At 38.5% G+C, this 20518-nt stretch overlaps 1 protein-coding gene across 2 annotated transcripts in view; it reads left to right on the top strand.

Annotated features, from left to right (window-relative positions):
• Positions 1–19822, top strand: part of sh3yl1 (SH3 and SYLF domain containing 1) — a 64574-nt gene extending 44752 nt beyond the window's left edge. For both annotated transcript variants that reach the window (XM_034017597.3, XM_059025277.1), the window contains exon 9: positions 18989–19822. In XM_034017597.3, the coding sequence (XP_033873488.1) occupies positions 18989–19191 (203 nt within the window). In that variant the 3' untranslated portion in view covers positions 19192–19822. The remainder of the gene's footprint in view (positions 1–18988) is intronic.
• The last annotated feature ends 696 nt before the right edge of the window (positions 19823–20518 follow it).

Genomic DNA, 20518 nt, shown 5'->3' with positions numbered 1-20518 from the left:
TCAACACAAAAAAAGTCCATAATGTCAAAGTGAAAAATAAAATCTACAAATTGTTCTAAATTAATTACAAATATAAAACAGAAAATAATTGATTGCATAAGTATTCACCCCCTTTGCTATGACACACCTAAATAAGCTCTGGTGCAACCAATTGTCTTTAGAAGTCACATAATTAGTTGAATGGAGTCCACCTCTGTGCAATTAAGGTGTTTCACATGATTTCAGGTTAAATACACCTGTCTCTGGGAGGTCCCACAGTTGGTTAGTACATTTCCTAACAAAAACTACATCATGAAGACAAAGGAACATTCAAAGCAAATCCAGAATAAGGTTCTTCAAAAGCACCAATCAGGGGTAGGGTATAAGAACATTTCCAAGGCATTGAATATCCCCCGGAGCACAGTAAAGTCCATTATTAAGAAATGGAGAGAATATGGCACAACTGTGAATCTGTCTGGAACAGGCCGTCCTCAAAAACTGAGTATCCAGGCGAGAAGGGCACTAGTCAGGGAGGCCACCAAGAGGCCTATGGCAACTCTAAAGGAGTTACAGTCTTCCACGGCTGAGCTGGGAGACACTGTGCATACAGCAATAATAGCCCGGGTGCTTCACAAAACTGGCCTTTATGGGAGAGTGGCAAAAAGAAAGCCATTGTTGAAAAAAACTCACATCAAATCTCGGCTAGAGTTTGCCAGAAGGCATGTGGGAGACTCTGAGAACAAGTGGAAGGAGATTCTGTGGTCTGATGAGACCAAAATAGAGCTTTTTGGCCTCAACGCTAAGCGCTATGTTTTGCACATCATCCTCAGAACACCATCCCTACCGTGAAGTATGGTGGTGGCAGCATCATGCTATGGGGATGCTTCTCTGCTTCAGGGCCTGGAAAGCTTGTGAAGATAGAGGGCAAAATGGATGCAGCAAAGTACAGAGAAATACTGGAGGAAAACCTGCTGAGGTCAGCAAAAGACCTGGGACTTGAGAGAAGATTCATCTTCCAGCAGGACAATGACCCCAAACATACAGCCAAAGCCACACTGGAGTGGCTTAAAAACAAAAAGGTCAATGTCCTGGAGTGGCCCAGTCAAAGCCCGGACCTCAATCCAATTGAGAATATGTGGAAAGAGTTGAAAATTGCTGTTCACCAAAGGTCCCCATCCAACTTGATGGAGCTTGAGCAATTTTGCAAAGAAGAATGGGCAAAAATTGCAGTGTCCAGATGTGCAAAGCTGGTAGAGACTTATCCAAATAGACTCATGGCTGTAATTGCTGCCAAAGGTGCCTCTACCAAATATTGACTCAAGGGGGTGAATACTTATGCAATCAATTATTTTCTGTTTTGTATTTGTAATTAATTTAGAACAATTTGTAGATTTTATTTTTCACTTTGACATTATGGACTTTTTTTGTGTTGATCAGTGGCAAAAACTCCTAATTAAATCCATTTTGATTCCATGTTGTAACACAATAAAATGTGGAAAAGTCCAAGGGGGGTGAATACTTTTGAGAGCCACTGTACATGCATTTTGTAATTTGTATATTAGGTTGGATCACATTTTAGAAGCAAGAATAATCAAAATCTTAGTGACACAAAATGGATCTAAAAATTCTAGAACCAATGTAAATAGGGCTATCTGTCTTCTTAAAATCCAGGATAGTAATACAAGGTTCTAATAAGTCCACAGAGGTTCACAAAAGTCTTAATGGAATTTTGGGGTCATGCTTGTCTTGCTAAGATTTGTAATTCAAGAACAGTTTAAACTTACTTTTTTTTTTTTTTTAATTTAACTATACAAACTGATTAGATTTAAAAAATGTTAAGATGCACCCCACAACCAGGTCAGAACATAAACCAGCAAAATGGTGCTTTAGATAATCCAGGTGTACAGTGGGTTCCATAGAAAATGTCCCAGGTACCTGGTAGATTTAAATACAAATTCGTACTTCTGCTTGATAATTTTCCAATGTTTTTCATATCATATCCTTGTTGACCAGTGCATATGAAAAGACCATGATAATATTTTCGCTTTATACTTGAGGGTGTACAATACAATGTAATTTTGTTATAAAACAAAACTGTTACTTCGTTCCCACTGACACCTTTTAAGATAGTTGCTGGAATGTTTAAATTGAGTTACGATGTTGCTACAAGGTTGTGTGTTAGCGGCTTCTCAATGACCGCATGAAGCATGTGAAGCTAGTGATCTAATATAAACGCCAGTCTCCAATACGTGCTGGCAATTATTGTAAATAAAAGCCAGAGGCCAGAAGTTCTACAATTTTTTAATATATATATATATATATATATATAACATTCTGCCCATTCAAATGCAATTAAAATGTAATTGTTCATGTTTTTTTCTTTTAAGTTGTGAAAATTCTAAATGTTACCATATGTTATACCATTTTCCAGGTATTCAAATCAAACATTTGTTTTGACCAAGTTTAATACTACTCGTTAGTAAAAGCTGGATGGTTCAGCGGGTTAAATTGTTGTCTATTCATGCAAGCAAAAAAAAATTAGTGTGTGTGTGTATGTGTGTGTGTGTGTGTGTGTGTGTGTGTGTGTCTATATATATATATATATATATATATATATATACAGACGTGCTCAAATTTGTTGGTACCCCTCCACAAAAAACGAAGAATGCACAATTTTCTCTGAAATAACTTGAAACTGACAAAAGTAATTGGCATCCACCATGTTTATTCCATATTTAATAGAAATCAGACTTTACTTTTGATTTTTTATTCAACATAATATTGTAAATAATAAAACAAATGAAAATGGCATGGACAAAAATGATGGGACCGCTAACCTAATATTTTGTTGCACAACCTTTAGAGGCAATCACTGCAATCAAACGTTTTCTGTAGCTCTCAATGAGACTTCTGCACCTGTTAACAGGTAGTTTGGCCCACTCTTCCTGAGCAAACTGCTCCAGCTGTCTCAGGTTTGATGGGTGCCTTCTCCAGACTGCAAGTTTCAGCTCTTTCCATAGATGTTCGATAGGATTCAGATCAGGACTCATAGAAGGCCACTTCAGAACAGTCCAATGTTTTGTTCTTATCCATTCTTGGGTGCTTTTAGCTGCGTGTTTTGGGTCATTATCCTGTTGGAGGACCCATGACCTGCTACTGAGACAGAGCTTTCTGACACTGGGCAGTACGTTTCGCTCCAGAATGCCTTGATAGTCTTGAGATTTCATTGTGCCCTGCACAGATTCAAGGCACCCTGTGCCAGGCGCAGCAAAGCAGCCCCAAAACATAACCGAGCCTCCTCCATGTTTCACTGTAGGTATGGTGTTCTTTTCTTTGAAAGCTTCATTTTTTCGTCTGTGAACATAGAGCTGATGACTTGCCAAAAAGCTCCAGTTTTTACTTATCTGTCCAAAGGACATTCTCCCAGAAGGATTGTGGCTTGTCAATATGCATTTTAGCAAATTCCAGTCTGGCTTTTTTATGTTTTTCTTTCAAAAGTGGAGTCCTCCTGGGTCTTCTTCCATGGAGCCCATTTTCGCTCAAAAAGCGACGGATGGTGCAATCAGAAACTGACGTACCTTCACCTCGGAGTTCAGCTTGTATCTCTTTGGCAGTTATCCTTGGTTCTTTTTCTACCATTCGCACTATCCTTCTGTTCAATCTGGGGTCGATTGTCCTCTTGCGGCCGCGCCCAGGGAGGTTGGCTACAGTTCCATGGACCTTAAACTTCTTAATAATATTTGCAACTGTTGTCACAGGAACATCAAGCTGCTTGGAGATGGTCTTGTAGCCTTTACCTTTACCATGCTTGTCTATTATTTTCTTTCTGATCTCCTCAGACAACTCTCTCCTTTGCTTTCTCTGGTCCATGTTCAGTGTGGTGCACACAATGATACCAAACAGCACAGTGACTACTTTTCTCCATTTAAATAGGCTGAATGACTGATTACAAGATTGGAGACATGTGTGATACTAATTAAAGAAACGAATTAGTTTGAAATATCACTATAATCCAATTATTTATTATCTTTTCTAAGGGGTACCAACAAATGTGTCCAGGCCATTTTAGAATATCTTTGTAGAATAAGCAATAATTCATCTCTTTTCACAGCTTCTTTGCTTTATTCTATGACATACCAAAGGCATGCAAGTATACATGATAAAATAGCTTTTAATTTCATCACTTTTCAGGAGGAATGAAGCATTATTTCAATGAGCTGTAAGGGTACCAACAAATTTGAGCACGTTTGTATATATATATTTATATATATAATATATATGCAAAGAGCTAATGTATCTATCCAGTCCTATCTGTAGAATAGTACTGCATTATACTACGCGATTACTCCATCTCTATAGTCTACTGTACATATTAAAAATAATTATATGAGTTTTAATACTTCTTATTTAATTGTACGTGTGGTATAGTTTTCAAGATGTTTCACTCCCACTGGACAGTTTTTTCTGGGTCCAGAAGAATTTAAATGTATTCAAATAATAATAATAATAATAATAATAATAATAATAATAATAATAATAATAATAATAAATAAGAAAACTCAACATGATACTGTTTTCCACATGTAGACTATGAGACAGAGTAATCGTGGTATAGTTTTTAAAGATGTTTTGTGTTGTTTTAGTGCCCTGTCTGGACAGTTTTGTCTTGGTTCAGCTTTCACCCACTCCCCAGATGGACAAATGAACCAGCAGTGTGTTGACAGTTTCTGTTGCTAGTTTCTGTGATTAGCCATCTATTTTACAGAGATATGTTGCACTTGTTTCATACCTCCCTCTAGCTATCTTAAATTACTTTTTAGGGAGTTAGTTTCTAGGCATTGCTATCTCAAGCTTATTTTAAGAACAGAGAATATACATTCCCTTACAAGTATGAATGTAACCATTACCGAATGGGCATTTACCTTCTAAAGACCCGAATCATGAATAAGATATATATCATAGCTGCTAGACGAGCCTGTGACGCAGTCATGGCCTGCCCCCGAGAGCATAAAAACACTGCGGTCAGTGCCCTCAACACCTTTTTCCTTTTAAGAACTGACCTGATAGGAGGAGCCTATCAGAAAAGTACTTGTTGCTTATGACTGTATATTTTTCACTAATTATTGTGTTTTATGTAATTTATGTGTTCATTTATTACGCTGTATTTGTATGTATTTTCTTTTTTTGTGGTATTTTTCTGTAATTTCAGAGACAAGTGCAGGCTTGTCTGCAATGCATGCCATGACACATGTAGTGAGAGCAACTGCTGGGTTCAGCAGCGTTGCGCAGGACCAAGAGGCTGCTTCAGTTGTGGTTGCTTGCAATCCCTCCCACAGCATCTTGATGCCGTTTTGGTGACAGCGCTACATCACCGTTACGAGGGCTGTTAGTTCATTATAACAAGCAGGCTTCCCTCCATCTCATGTGAGTACTGACTGAGTGGTTTTGCCAGTAACTTGCACAGGTGGGCATCCCTGTACAGTGCTACCCGCGGTAACTGCGAACCAGTGGACCCGTACCATACCATAATGGTAAGAAACATCTCTACAGAGTGCTCTGCATCCCTCACTCTTCCCCATCACCCTCTGTTAGAGAGGTGGCTGCGTCCTCCCCCCCAGGGCTCTGTGCCAACGGAGAGCGGACAACTCACCCGGGAAAGTAGCCCACGTATGCAGCTAACCTCACGGTGTTCCTCATCCCCCTCTGTCTTTCCTCCTCCGAGGAAGAGAAAGAAGAGTCGCCGTTCCAAGCGATCGGTGGACTCAGAGCAAATGGAGAAGCTCTGAACAGCAGTTTCCCACCAAGTATTGGTGCTTGCAGAGTTACTGCTTGAAAGTTTGGCTTCGCCTGTCCCCTTGGGATCCCAGGGGGCTACGAGCACAGTTTGGCAGCAGGATGACATGACAAGGATGCTATCTGCCCCAACAGTGCCGGGTCTCGGAGGTGATCCTCAAGCGTGCCTATTCAGCCAGTGTGTTCGCCGCACGGCTGTGCAACTTTAATAGTATTCTGGTAGCCTACTGGTCCTATTTGCTGAGGTCCCTCTTTGATAGTCATAGGACCTCACCATAGCAGCTGGATGAGCTGCGTCTGGTTAATAAGAACCTGTTCCGTCTGTCAAAACTGAATGGGCAGGCTGTAGGTAGAAATCTGCCAGAAGTGGTGTTCAGGACCGGCCCGGGTTCTTCTCCAGGTACTTCCTAGTGCCCAAGTGGGATGGTGGCCTCAGATCGATCGACTTCAGACAGTTCAACTGTATCTGAACCGAAGGAGGATCAAAATTTTGACAATGCAACAGCTGTTGCTGTCAATCAGGCCAGGCGACTGGTTCACCACGATGGACCTCAAAGACGCCTATTTCCACATCCCCATAAAACCAGCGCACAGGAAGTACCTGCGGTTCACCTTTCAGGGAACAGCGTACGAGTACCTGGTCTTGCCATTTGGCCTCTCTCTGGCTCCCCGTGCCTTTTCAGAGTGCATGGAAGCTATCATGGCCCCATTGAGACAAGGCTTCAGAGTACTCAGTTATTTGGACGACTGGCTCATTTGTGCCCAGTCTCCAGCACGGGCAGATGCCCACACGGATCTTGTCACCGGCCACCTTCAACAGTTGGGCCTTACAGTAAATTATGTGAAGAGCCAGCTCCTCAGACCGCCTCCTATCTAGGAGTGTGCTTGGACTCCAGGTCCATGCTGTTCACTCTGTTGGACGGCAGAATGCAGAGAATAGCCACCTGTTTAGAGCTACTAGAGCTCAACAGGGCGCTCAGGGTAGTGAAGTTCCAGAAACTTCTGGGCTTGATGACAGCAGCTTCTGAGGCCCTACCTTTGGGTCTCCTGCGCATGCGCCCTCTGCAGGCCTTGTTCCACAGCGGTTTTTCAGCCTGCGTTGAACCGTGACCGCCTATTGACAGTGTCTCGCCATGGTCTAAAGGCACTCTTGGTGGAAACAGCCTACCCATCTATGCCTTCGTGGAGACCGCCCAAGTGCCGTGACCTGCTCAGTCAGGCATGGGGGACCTTATGGCATCCCGACCCATCAAGCCTATAGGTCTGGGTCTGGCCCCTGAGCGGCTGCATTTGAGCCATCAGGGTCTGTCCAATAGGGTTATTGACACCTTACAAATTGCCAGAGCAGCGTCCACACATTCCCAGTACTGGTACAAGTGGAGCATCTTTTAGACGTGGTGTCTGCTTCGATGGTTCGACCCCACGACATCGCAGTTATGCTGCCATTTTTGCAGGACCTGTTTGGTGAGGGGAAATCCCCCTCTACATTAAAGGTCTATCTGGCAGCCATTCAGCTTGCCATGTCAAAATGACTCGGTCTCCCCAGGAGCTCAGCAATGGTGGGCCGATTTTTGAAAGGCATTTGCCAGCTTCGGCTGCCTATGAAGGACATTGTTCCTTCCTGGAGCTTAAACGTGGTACTCAGTGCACTCTTGAAGCCACCATTTGAGCCCCTGCATTCAGCTGAACTGAAATATTTATCACTCAAGTGACTGTTTGCTTGCTGTCACCCCCGTAAAGAGGGTGAGCAAGATGCAGGCATTCTCCATAGCGAAAGTCTGTTTAATTTTTACAGAGGCCAGGACAAAGGTTACGCTTCGTACCAATCCTGCCTTTTGCCGAAGACAATCTCTGCAATCTGTGTCATCCAGTCTGTGGAACTGGAGGCTTCCTTCCACCTCCTTTCCAGTCTGACAGGGAGCTACACCTCCATATGTTCTGCCCAGCGTGGGCCTTGGCATACTATGTTGACAGGACGAAAAGTTGGAGGCAGTCCGAACAATGTTTTTGTCTGCTCTGGCACGAAGTACCATGGTCAAGCCCTGTCTAAGCAGAGGCTGTCCAAATGGATAGCAGACACATGACTGCCTATGAGCTGGCCAACTTGCCCTCTCCAGAAAGCTCACTGCCCATTCCTCTAGGGGCATGGCAACTTTGTGGGCTTTATTCCAGGGTGCATCTGTCAATGACATTTGTAATGCAGTGGTGTGGGCTACTCCCCATACCTTTTATTAGGTTCTATAGTTGTAGATCCTCAAAACCATGGTTTTAGAACTAGAGTGTTAAGGGCAGCTTCTCAGTTGACCCTTACAACACAGACATAGAGGTGAATTTCTCCCTCAGTTTTTTAGCCCTCTCTGCTTCTTACTGGGGTTCCAAATGGTAACGCACAAGGCAGCCTTGGCTTAGCCTTGTAGCATTCTGGTCGTGCAGCAATCTTGCCCTTGCGACGGCTTGAACATACTGACCCATTCAGTAATGGTTACATTTCGTACTTGAAAGGGAATGTTAATTACATATGGATACTGGAGGTTTATTCATGTATTGCAGGTTGCTAGTCGTTAGTCCCCTTTTAGTTTTAACAGTTCTATGAATTTAGATACAGCCCTAGCTAAATACAGATGAATACCTAATATTCTTAGTACTCATAGGAAATCCCATCTGGACACTACTTACCTATTCTGAAAAAAATCCCTTTTATCGCTCAAGAAACTTTTTAAATCCTAGTTTTAATTAAATAAAATGTAATTGAGCAACCAAGAAAATCCATTGAAAAAATATTGATAAAAAACCTGACACTGTACTGTTTTTGTGAGTGCTGAAACCAATCTGTACATTATGTACTGTGACATTTAAAGTTTTATACAACTTTTAACCCTATTCATATCAACATTTAATCTATCCCTTTTTCCAGTTTGATGTGACAATAAAAATTGATTTAGTGTACTGAACTGGTTCAGTACCAAGGTTGATCAGCTTGCAATGCAAACCTAAGGGGTGTCACTAACATAAAGATATCTTTAATGGACTTCTTTGGTAAAAATAAATAAACAATGCAAAACACTCATATTAATGTAATACTAAACTTGTTTTCTTTGGTGCAGTAACTGACAAGTTTATTGGAATGAATGCACTGCCATCTAGTGTTTTAAAGTGTACATCAAAGTATGCTTGATGATAAAATGTTTTCAAATTAACAAACATTACAGATTGTATTACAGATTGGCAAAGGTCTAGACACTGAAGGAAGTAGTGACTGATGATATACAGTACCTTGTGTTATTCCTAAAAGTAATTTGAGAAAGAGCTGATCTGTTTTTATTGTCTTGATTCCTGAGTTGTAACAAAGTCACTGTTGCTAGTGGTCACAAGAGCATGCCTATTTAATTTGCTTGTGGCAAGCAGGCAAATTTTTGGGGAATGAAAACAAACAGTTAAGGCCTGGTCACACGGGCAACTTTTATCGATGGCAACAAGAGGAAAACATTTGTTGCCTGCGTGTTGCCTTGCAGTTTGCGGTGGTCACACGACAAGCTGGCAACAACGTAATACAACCCAGTCATAATGCACACTTCTCTCACGAGACGTAAACATGCAGTGAGGGAAATGTACCAATTACATAAACAAACCTGTAGTTCCTTCTTAATTAAATAAAAGTTGTAAAATACTAAAATTATTTAGTTAGGTCTACATATTTAATATGCCAAACATAATAAATATATCTGTATTCATTATCCTAAACAAACAATGATTTCAATACTGTACATTTAATTCTATGCTTTCAAGAGCATGAAGTCAGACCTGAGATTTTTTAAAACAAATTTCACTGTTTACTCTTAAAATGAAAGATGTATGATTGGAGGTTAATGTAGGAATGACAGGCATACTGCATACATGACAAATTAATTTAAAATAAAACATATTTTCAAAAATATGCTACACGTGTATTTTATTATTGTAGAATTGTATCCATAACTTAAATATGTTATTGTAAGCATGGACATTAACATTCACTTATCCACATACACACTGTATTGCATATCTATAGACTGCATATAATTAATTGGATAAAGTGCAGAAATATCGTATATTCTGTCTGTCTGACGTTATGGTCTAGCCTTGTCGTCATGTGATACTACTATCAAATTTGATTGGCTGGTATTGAAAATGTTGCCCACGTGTTGACTGAAAACAGAACATCGTCCTAAGTGGGAGACATGTTGCCAGGAGGTAGTCTCGAGTCCAGTTCTAATTAGTTTGCATCAGGTAGTGCGGTTTATCAGAAGTGTGGATGCTGTAATACCGTACTACATTTTTGTGTAGCCTCCAGTATCCCAAAATTGCTTTGTGGTATGCTTGGTGAAATACTGGCACCTGAAGGACTTGTGTACACTCTGCAATGGGTATTCATTTTTATGCTTAAAAAAATGTCAGGGCATCTCTGTTAATCTAGTGGGAAAAATAACAAAAGCACAACATTAAATTAGGTGACTGCAAAAATGAAATGCGAGTTAAAAGTATGATCGGGAAGAACAATTCACATAATTTGTCAGCTCTGTTTGAAATCAAATTAAGGGGACCAGAATTAGGCGTAAAATATACAGAGCATCAAAAGAAACGTGTAACTATTATAACACATTTATTTTCGAAAAAAATAAGGTATATAAATGATGGACATTGACGAAATGTTTTTGGTTTCTTTTTAATCACTCGATCATTCATCCTTGACCATGACATGCTTGAGTGACTATGACTGAAGCATATGCACTTAATCACCTAATTAGTGAGACAGCTGATTGGACACTGGATATGGAGTGATTTCAGTTGTTGAATTGCAAGCTTGAATAAAAGCAATAAAGAAAATCACAGAAAAAAAAAATGCCACGTCTGTCAAGAGAGCAGTGCCTTCGTGCAATCGGCATGTTGGAGGCTGGATTAGGGCAGCGTACTGTGGCTCGTCGTCTTGGGTGCTCACAGCCAGCAATTTCAGACCTGGCAAGACGGTATAACCAGACACACTCTGTCAATGACAGGCCATGAACTGGGAGACCAAGAGTCACAACACCTGCCCAAAATTGACAGATCATTTTGCAGCATCTTTGTGATGTCAATTGTTAATCAGCACAATAAAAAGTGATATGTTTCTTTTGATGCTCAAATATAAGTGATACGTTTCTTTTGATGCTCAGTATACTTGTTTTATTTCATTTTAGCAGTATGCACCTCTATTAACATGCGCTCATTGTGCTGCTAGGAACTGAAACCAAACTAGTCTAATAGTGTGTGGACACATTAAGACAGACTAAACATGAAACGGTACTTCTGTGTGGACAGTTTGAGCTGGGTTAATTAGAACAGTTTCGAGTATGGTTCTAGAGATCGGTTATGTAGTGTGGACAGAGCCTAACTGTTTTACCACATTGCTTTTCACCCATATACCTTGCTGTGACCTGTGCTCTAGCATAGAATATTGAAATGTGGTAGCCCAAATCCTGTTTTCCTGAACTGTACTTAAATGTGTAATTTGTTTTTTGTTTTGTTTTGGTAATCTAGCAATAACAGTAACTCAAAAATGTAAAACCTACTCGACATCACCCATGCGATTAAAAACTATTAGTGTAACCCACTTAATATCCCCATTACTGTGCAGAGTTATTTGGGGATATTATGTGGGTTGGGATATAAACAGGGTCTCATGTTATCCTATGGCGCCACGACGCAGTAGAAAATAAGGGACATTTAAGCACTCCATATTCAACCGTTTTACATATAAACAAAGAAAACTGAATATAATCCATATCTGTACGTCTTTTATTGCAATATTGTACTAATATTACAGTACTGTAACATCAAATCAGTTTTTCTAAAGAATGTTTACTTTAATTAAACAATAGCAGAAATTAATTATTTGTCTAGATAGCTCAAACAAACGTGAACAATTGCTGCATACTTTAATTAGCTAGCTGACATTATATCAGTGCAGGGGGAAACCAGTCCACTAAAACACTTACCGCACCATAAGCTTAAGGTTATTGCTGTAACGTAACATAATTACTATAGCTAACAACTCAAACAACGCTATGTGTACAATCTAATAAAATCAGGAACAACAAAGCCAGCTACAGTTACTATATTTAACATTAGTTACTGTTTCTTTCAATTTCTTAGCTAGCTGTTGCTAGTGAAAATGATTAGCCTATACTAATGTTAAACACATTTAAAACCAATGTGTGTGGTTGGCTTGGCTGCAACATAGTGTACTTTACCATATAAAACAGTACAACAGATCCTACCTTAAATGTTTTGATTGTGAAAAGAGAACATCGGTTGAAAAACGTATTGTCCTTATTTTAAAAAGTCATGCAATGTTGCCTGGTGGGTGTTGAGGGGATAATAAGCGGGGTTCCTAGTGATATTAAAAGAGTTTATTTAACATAGAAACCTATGGTGAGTGGCAAGTGGTTTTAAAAAAAAAACGTGATAATAAGCGGGTTGGGATATTAACCGAGGGGACATTAACCGGGTTATACTGTATATATATACATACACATACATTTTGTATGTTGTTGGGTTTTTTTTGTAGGACGTTATGATTTCTGTTTCTATGGAAGCTTTTGGGGTGTATGACTTTTAAATATCTGGGTGCCCCATATAAAATGAAAAACAAGATGAAGATAAAGGGCCCATGTCCTTGAAAACGTTCTTGAATTAAGCACACCGTTATCCAGTTGCTACATTCAACCAAGCCCCATTAACCATGTAGTAGTTCCTTCCTTCCTTACTTAAGTACCAAAGCACACAATTTGATGGGTGTTCCCAGAGTTAAGTATCCCAACTACCATACTCAAACCAAAATGTGTTCAACAAGTGTTCAAGTTTATATTGATAGGTTTATTTGAACAGTTAGCGATGTCAACATATGAAAATAGGACACATTTTGATTGATACAGTGCATAGGGTTGCTAACAAAGTTGATTGCACTTTGTAAAGAAGAACTCTGATTTTAGCAAATGTATTTATACAGAAAAACACATACTCTTGGCACACCATTCTTTGTATTATTAATAACCTTAGACTAATTTTCTCTTTATCCACTGAGCATACATTTTTATTCCTATAGGATAATATACAGTAAATGGAGAAATCAGATTGTCCACTTGTCCTCACAGTTATCCAGCATAAACAGCGAGGCTACAGTTGTAATGTCAATTGGTTATTTTTCACACAGTATTGGACACAAGCAGCCTGCCAACTATGCTGTTAACATTGGTGACAGTATTAAGGAATTTCTTAAGCGTGACTACTTCCATGCTTCCATGACTTTGTTCTTCAAATAAAAGGCTGGCACATTATAGTATTCATTTCGATAGAAAGACCTTAGTGTTTACTCTTAGTGTATTATGTTGCAATTTTAATGAAACACTGGCTATATTTACAAGAAAAAAGAGGTAGCACACTAGGAATGTAGTGCTATTATTCCAGAAAAAAATCTACTTGACCCTGTTCTTTATATTATTATTATATGGATTTACAACAAACTTCGAAGTACCACACCAGCGATTAAATTGTATTATTTGTGTGTGTGTGTGTCTAATTATATATATATATATATATATATATATATATATATATATATATATATATATATATATATATATATATATATATCATATATATATATATAATATATATACACACACACACACACACACACACAGTGCCTATAGAAAGTCTACACCCCCTTGAACTTTTTTTCACATTTTATTGTGTCAGTGCCTCAGAGTTTCATGCATTTAAATGAGGATTTTTTTCCACTTATCTACACACCATACTCCACACTGTTAAGGGGTAAAAAGGTTTTATTGAGAAAAAAATTATATATTAAAAATACAAAACTGAAAGATCATAATTGGATAAGTCTCCACCCCCTTGAGTTAATACTTGGTGGAAGCACCTTTGGCAGCAATTACAGCTGTGAGTCTGTTGGGATAGGTCTCTACCAACTTTGCACACCTAGATTTGGCAATATTTGACCATTCTTCTTTACAAAACTGTTCAAGCTCTGTCAAGTTCCTTGGGGAGCATTGATAGACAGCAATCTTCAAGTCATGCCACAGAAATTGTATTGGATTTAGGTCGGGGCTTTGACTGGGCCACTCAAGAACATTTACCTTTTTGTTCCTTAGCCACTCCAGTGTAGCTTTGGCTGTGTGCTTGTTGTCATGCTGAAAGGTGAACTTCCGTCCAAGTTTCAGCTTTCTTGCAGAGGGCAGCATGTTTTCCTCAAGGACTTCTCTGTACTTTGCTCCATTCATTTTTCCATCTATCCTGACAAGTGCCCCAGTCCCTGCCGATGAGAAACATCCCCATAACATGATGCTTCCACCACCATGCTTCACAGTAGGGATGGTGTACTTTGGGTGATGTGCTATGTTGGGTTTGCGCCAAACATAACGCTTTGCATTTAGGCCAAAAAGGTCAATTTTAGTTTCGTCAGACCACAAAACTTTTTGCCACATGGCTACATAATCTCCTGAGTGTTTTTTTTTTTTTTTTTTTGCGTACTTCAAACGGGATTCAAGGTGGGCTTTCTTGAGTAATGGCTTCCTTCTTGCCACACTACCATACAGGCCAGATTAGTGCTTGGGATATTGTTCTCACATGCACACTTTGACCAGTCTTGGCCATAAAAGCCTGTAGCTCTTGCAAAGTTGCCATTGGCGTCTTGGTAGCCTCTCTGATCAGTCTCCTTCTTGCTCGGTCATCCAGTTTGGAGGGACGGCCTGATCTAGGCAGGATCTTGGTGGTGCCATACACCTTCCACTTCTTAATAATCTTCTTGACCGTGCTCCAAGGGATATTCAAGGCTGTTGATATTTTTTTATACCCATCCCCTGATCTGCGCCTTTCAACAACTTTGTCCCAGAGTTCTTTTGAAAGTGCCTTGTTGCTCATACCCAGCAGAGGGACCCTACAGGAACTGCTGAATTTGTCCTTAAATCATGTGAATCACTGCAATTTAACACAGGTGGAGGCCACTTAACTTGGTGTGTGATTTTGAAGGCAATTGTTTATACCTGAGCTAATTTAGGATTGTTATTACAAGGGGTGGACACTTTATCCAACCAAGCTATTTCAGTTTTTATTTTTAACTAATTTTCTACAAATTTCTAGAATATTTCTTTCACTTGGAAGTTGTGGGGTAGGATGTGTAGATAAATGAAAAAAAACTATTTTAATGCATTTTAATTCCAGGCTATAAGGAAACAAAAGGTGACATTTTTGAAAGGCGGTGTAGACTTTCTATAGGCACACGGTACAGCCTGCATCGAGAGGGCACTATCACTATTAGAAAACGATTTATTTCTTTATTTTCTCTTTAAAAAAAAAAACTTTAAAACCTTTATTTACCTTGAACTTCTGATATTTCGCCGGGTAACCTTCTGCTGAGGAATAGTCCCTATTATAATTAGAATAGAAAAACAACATACACGTAGAGAAAACGTTATTATTATTATTTGTCTAACATATTTATTGAATAATCCGTGTAGTATTGAGTCAAACTCGAAACTTGTTGTTCAAGGCGGGGCGTCATTCAAGCTGACGGAGTGGATTGGCTGGTGCAGAAAGAACAGAAGCAGGGTTGGCAGTTTGACTGGCTGGTTTTGAGGGAGGGTGTTGTTTGGATCCAGCTGATAACAGAATTGTGGACCAATCGTGTCTTTCCTGTTGATTTGCTGTCCAGTAGTTGCGAATTGAGCCTTCATTATGGTGTCCAGTCACAGACATTATTTCGCTTGTCAGAAAGTATGTTTAAATAGCTTGTTATGTTATCAGATTAGTTGTAGATTAGAATGTCAAGGGAAAAAGCCTGTATTTATCCACGGATTGATTTACAGTTATGCACTTCAGTGTTCCAACGGGCATCTATGCAAAATAGAAGCCCGCTAGATCTGGAAGCTGATTGGCTGTTGACACTCAATCAGTCTACTTAAACCGCGGTAAATTTATGTATTTTTCACGGGTATGTTGCAGAATAAAATTAGGATTTTGCTGACATTTCGCGGACCTGTTTAAACATTAAATGAACCTAAGTAGACAGTATCTCAGAACACTATAAAGCCTAAAAATAGTGGTACTTGCTTCCTTATTAAAACACAGTGCTATCATTTGTTAAAGGCGAGCATGCAGCATCCCTCTGCAGTTGGCTTGCCCATACATTGAGACTGTACGTTCTGCATCCACTGAATTGGTTGGAAGTTAAGGCCAAGCTTTGCCAAGTTATACAGATGTGGAAATCGATTAGAAACAGCCCAAAAACTCGGTTACAGAAGGGCATCTGGCATACTTTAATAAAGGCAATGTAAGCAGCACGTTCGTTGTCATGTTATTTGTCCAATCCAATAATTTATTTTATTAGTACCGAGTCAAAACAAAGAAAACGTGGCTATTCGGGTCTAAAATTCCAACTGCAAAAAAGAAAGCAGTAGGTTGAAGCGAGGTGGCTGTGCTGGATCGTTTTAGTACTGATTTAACTTGCAGACAGGAATACTTTTTTGTCTGCGCTGACTTTCCAGTTTGGTTTCTGAAAGCTGTTTATTTTCCGTTCTGTTCAGCAGCCTCTGTAGTAGCCTTTTGTTTAATGTGTGATTCTGAAGCTAAATAGCGATCGATCGTATTTTCTCCAGACACATTAAGATATGCAAAACAGTTACCTCGGTCTGCATGTACAGTTTCTTTGGGAAATATCTTGAAACGATCATCAGCCGAAATATACTTTGCTTTTTTTGTCGTCCATTTCTACTATTTTACCTCCAATGCGGAAAACTAGATTTTAGCAACCCAAATCAAAACAATGCAGCACCAACTTTGTCCCGTCCCCTCCTGCACAGTACGGTCACATAAAAGCAGTAAAGACGCACTGATAGGCTGATTAAAACTTTGTCATTTGAATAGTAATCAAGAACGTTAACCGCTTTGGAGAATTTATTTTGTAAATGTTATTTGTGGACGCTTTTTTTGTTTGTTTGTTTTTTGCTTAAGTGCAATGCACACAGGACGGCGAAGGAATAAAAAAGGGCTATCTACAGAAGGAAGACACGTAGTTTGCGTCGCTTGCGTTGTGCAGTAGTTCATTTAAACAAGGTTTCTTTTTTTTTTTTGTTCCTCTCCGTACTTGTTTGTATGCATTGGCCCCTAAGAGGTGAATTTCGCGGTGACCCCTCAATTTCACGATTTCCGCGAAATCGCGATTTAGGTAGACCCCTATATATATATATATATATATATATATATATATATATATATATATATATATATATATTATCACTTCAAAATAAATACAGCAAACATTTGCATTATTGATGCACTCACTAACTGTTGCACTGCATTTGGAACCTGGCAGCTGCTTTAGTTTGCTTCCAGTGAATGATTGAACACACTGCACAGAGCTGCATGATTTCTTTAAAATGTCTTCAGTGAAAAAGATACCAGCTGCATCAAAGTTTGGAAACATTTCTGCTAAAGACTGCTCTGACCAGTACAAGAAGGGGACATTTCACGTGTCAATTGTTATTTTTACCTACATTTATGTTTTTATTTTGTTTGATGGTGAAAACAGAAATTCTTTACAAACTGGACATAAAAAACTAAATATTCTACAATTTAGCATTTACTCTTATTTAGGTAAGCATTTCAATATATATATTGGTTGTATAATTCAGTAATTCTAGAGAAAATTATATATATTGAATGAATTTTGTTCTGCTTTAATACATTAATCGTAAAATATCTTGGAATGCCTATTTTTAGACTTGAAATAAGCAATTTTTTACAGTGAAAAAAAATACAGTCCTGGTTATGACTACTAGGGGAGTTCTGATACTCGTACTCAGAATTGCCTCTAAGAAGTATTTATCAGCAGGTATTAAATAAATCCATTCATTCATGTGTTTGTTTCAAAACCATAAAAACGGTCCTTCCTTCACTGAGAACCAATCAATGGCAATTAACTTCCGCATTGAGTGTTTTAAAAGCCATTTGGAAGAGAGTTTTTCTCTCATCCAGGGGCACTGACATTTTTACTGCCATAAATTGACAATGGAAATTTTGGATTTTTGGAAATACACTGAAAGCTGTCATACTAAGTCATCAAAATTTTGGTGCAAACAAATAATGATTTTAAAAGATCCAATCCAAGTGATTTCATTTAAGCTTCTCCTCTAGAGGGTACTTAAATGTTTTATCATAAGGTATAACTAAGATCATTAGCCAACTTCAGTTACATTACTGGGTGATAATGGATCTGAAATTATAGTGTGGCAGCAGTGTGGAGTAGTGGTTAGAGCTCTGGACTCTTGACCGGAGGGTCGCGGGTTCAATCCGAGGTGGGGGACACTGCTGCTGTACCCTTGAGCAAGGTACTTTACCTAGATTGCTCCAGTAAAAACTCAACTGTATAAATGGGTAATTGTATGTAAAAAAAAAAGAAAGTGATATCTGTATAATGTGAAATAATGTATAATGTGATATCTTGTAACAATTGTAAGTCACCCTGGATAAGGGCATCTGCTAAGAAATAAATAATAATAATAATAATAATAATAAGTGCAGTTTCCTTGAGTTTAGGTGTCTTGGACACTATTCTACCTAATTCAACATCCACCACAGACAAGCTCAACGTTGTACAGAACTGCACCAGATGACATCTCTTATACAATAGAGCCACCCCAAACACAACTAATTAACTTCCGAACAATAGTTCTGTATTTACAGCTGGCTCTTTATCTATTGAGCATCAGTCTTTATTCTTATAGTAAAGGTGCTGGTAGCTGTACCACACTTTCCACACATCATATCTCGCTTCACCTTACTAACTTTAAAATATGCCAGAGCACATAACCTCATTCTCTTATTTGCCTGTTTTGTTTCTGGATGATGGAGACCTTGTGTGTGTGTGTATTTGTTTGCTTGCTTGTTTATATTCTCCCTCAGACACAGGGTCAAGTAAATGACATCATCCTCCATAGACACCATATTAATTGCATTGGGGTCAGTATTGATGTGTTCATTTTAAATCAACTGTAAAGAGGCGATACAACGTAGGTTTCTCCATAATTGATTATATTTTAAATCACTTCAGTTAACTTTTCATGTCTTGTTAAAATCCTCCAGCTACCTATGAAATGTAAATACTAACACATCTCTGTATTTACAGGGAGATCATTCGGAGGTCCTGGATGTTCTGTAGTTGTTACGGCTTTGTATTCTTATGAAGGTCAACAGCCAGGGGACCTAAGCTTCCATGCAGGAGACAAAATCACAGTAATCACAAAAACAGAGTCCCAGCACGACTGGTGGGAGGGAAAAATAAGGCAGGAGGTTGGAATATTTCCTGCAAACTTTGTGTCCGGTTCTTAAACAAGGTCCCTTTACTGTCTTTCTCATGAACAAGGTTTAGGTATTTGCTTAAAAAAAAAAACACCTGTGTTGCTTGCTAATTTAAAGCAAACTGCCCAAAAATCATTTAGAAGTATACAGTATGAATGTGTATATGTTATGCTATTTGCTATTTTATTTCCTTTTTTTTTTCTTTTACGTCAAATTGGTTTACAGAAGTGTCTGTTAGTGACAAAATAATGTTGATTAAGGGCTTGTTATCAAAATGTTTGTAATGTGTCATTAATACAGTTTTACTTCCTATGGGGTCATAAAAAATGATGGGAATTGTGCCATTTCCAAATGTACTTCAAATTATATCCTTACATTTAAGAGGTCAGAAAAAAATATATGTATATTGTTTACAAACAGGGTTTTGGGATGCAGTGGTGGTGCTTGAGGTTGTAATAATTAGAAATATGTGCACTCATTGACAATAAAGCTATATAATTTAAAAAAAGGATTTTCAACACATACAGGCTGGATTTGTTAGTGCAAGAAAACGTATGTTAAAGTTTTTGAGGTTTCAAGTTATGTAACAAAAATGAAGGTCATTCATTGGTATGTGTGGTTCATTTTATAAACTTTGAAAAATAAAAGGCTTTTTTCTGTGTCCCCATAATATTACTGGTCACCCATACACACACTGAAATTCCAAAAGTACAGAATTGGATGGAAATAATTGACTGATATTCATCACTTTAATTTTATGGTTAATGTTTTAATAAGCTACAGTAAATATTATTATTATTATTATTATTATTTATTTCTTAGCAGACGCCCTTATCCAGGGCGACTTACAATCGCAAGCAAATACAAATACATTCAAGTGTTACAATATAAGTCATACAATAAGAACAAGAAATACAATAATTCTCAAGTGTGACAAACCACAATTCAATAATACAGCAGATAATAGTGAAAGTTACATCAGGATATGATTAAATAGTGATAGTTACATCAGGATATGATTAAGTACAAAATACTACAGATTAAACACTTGGCAGATTACAATATTCTGAGGTACAGGATTAAATGCAGTAAAATAGGGGGCAGATAAGAGCAAAATAAATCATATTTAAATGAAGGGTGATAGTGTCCCAGGATACAACAGAGGAGTTCTACAGGTGCTGTTTGAAGAGGTGAGTCTTAAGGAGGCGCCGTTCACAAAGTTCACAAAGTCCCTTCTAACAAAAAGAACAACACTTCAACGTACTATACTTTTCCACAACAATTAGTTGACTAAAAAAGGCCATATTTTTAGTTCCAATCAGTATTAGTAGTTTTATATTTCCTAGGCCTAAAGAGA

The sequence above is a fragment of the Acipenser ruthenus genome, chromosome 6, assembly GCF_902713425.1.
Source record: "Acipenser ruthenus chromosome 6, fAciRut3.2 maternal haplotype, whole genome shotgun sequence".
NCBI lineage: Eukaryota > Metazoa > Chordata > Actinopteri > Acipenseriformes > Acipenseridae > Acipenser > Acipenser ruthenus.
The sequence above is the reverse complement of the archived record's forward strand: the minus strand, read 5'-3'. Positions and strand labels throughout refer to the sequence as shown.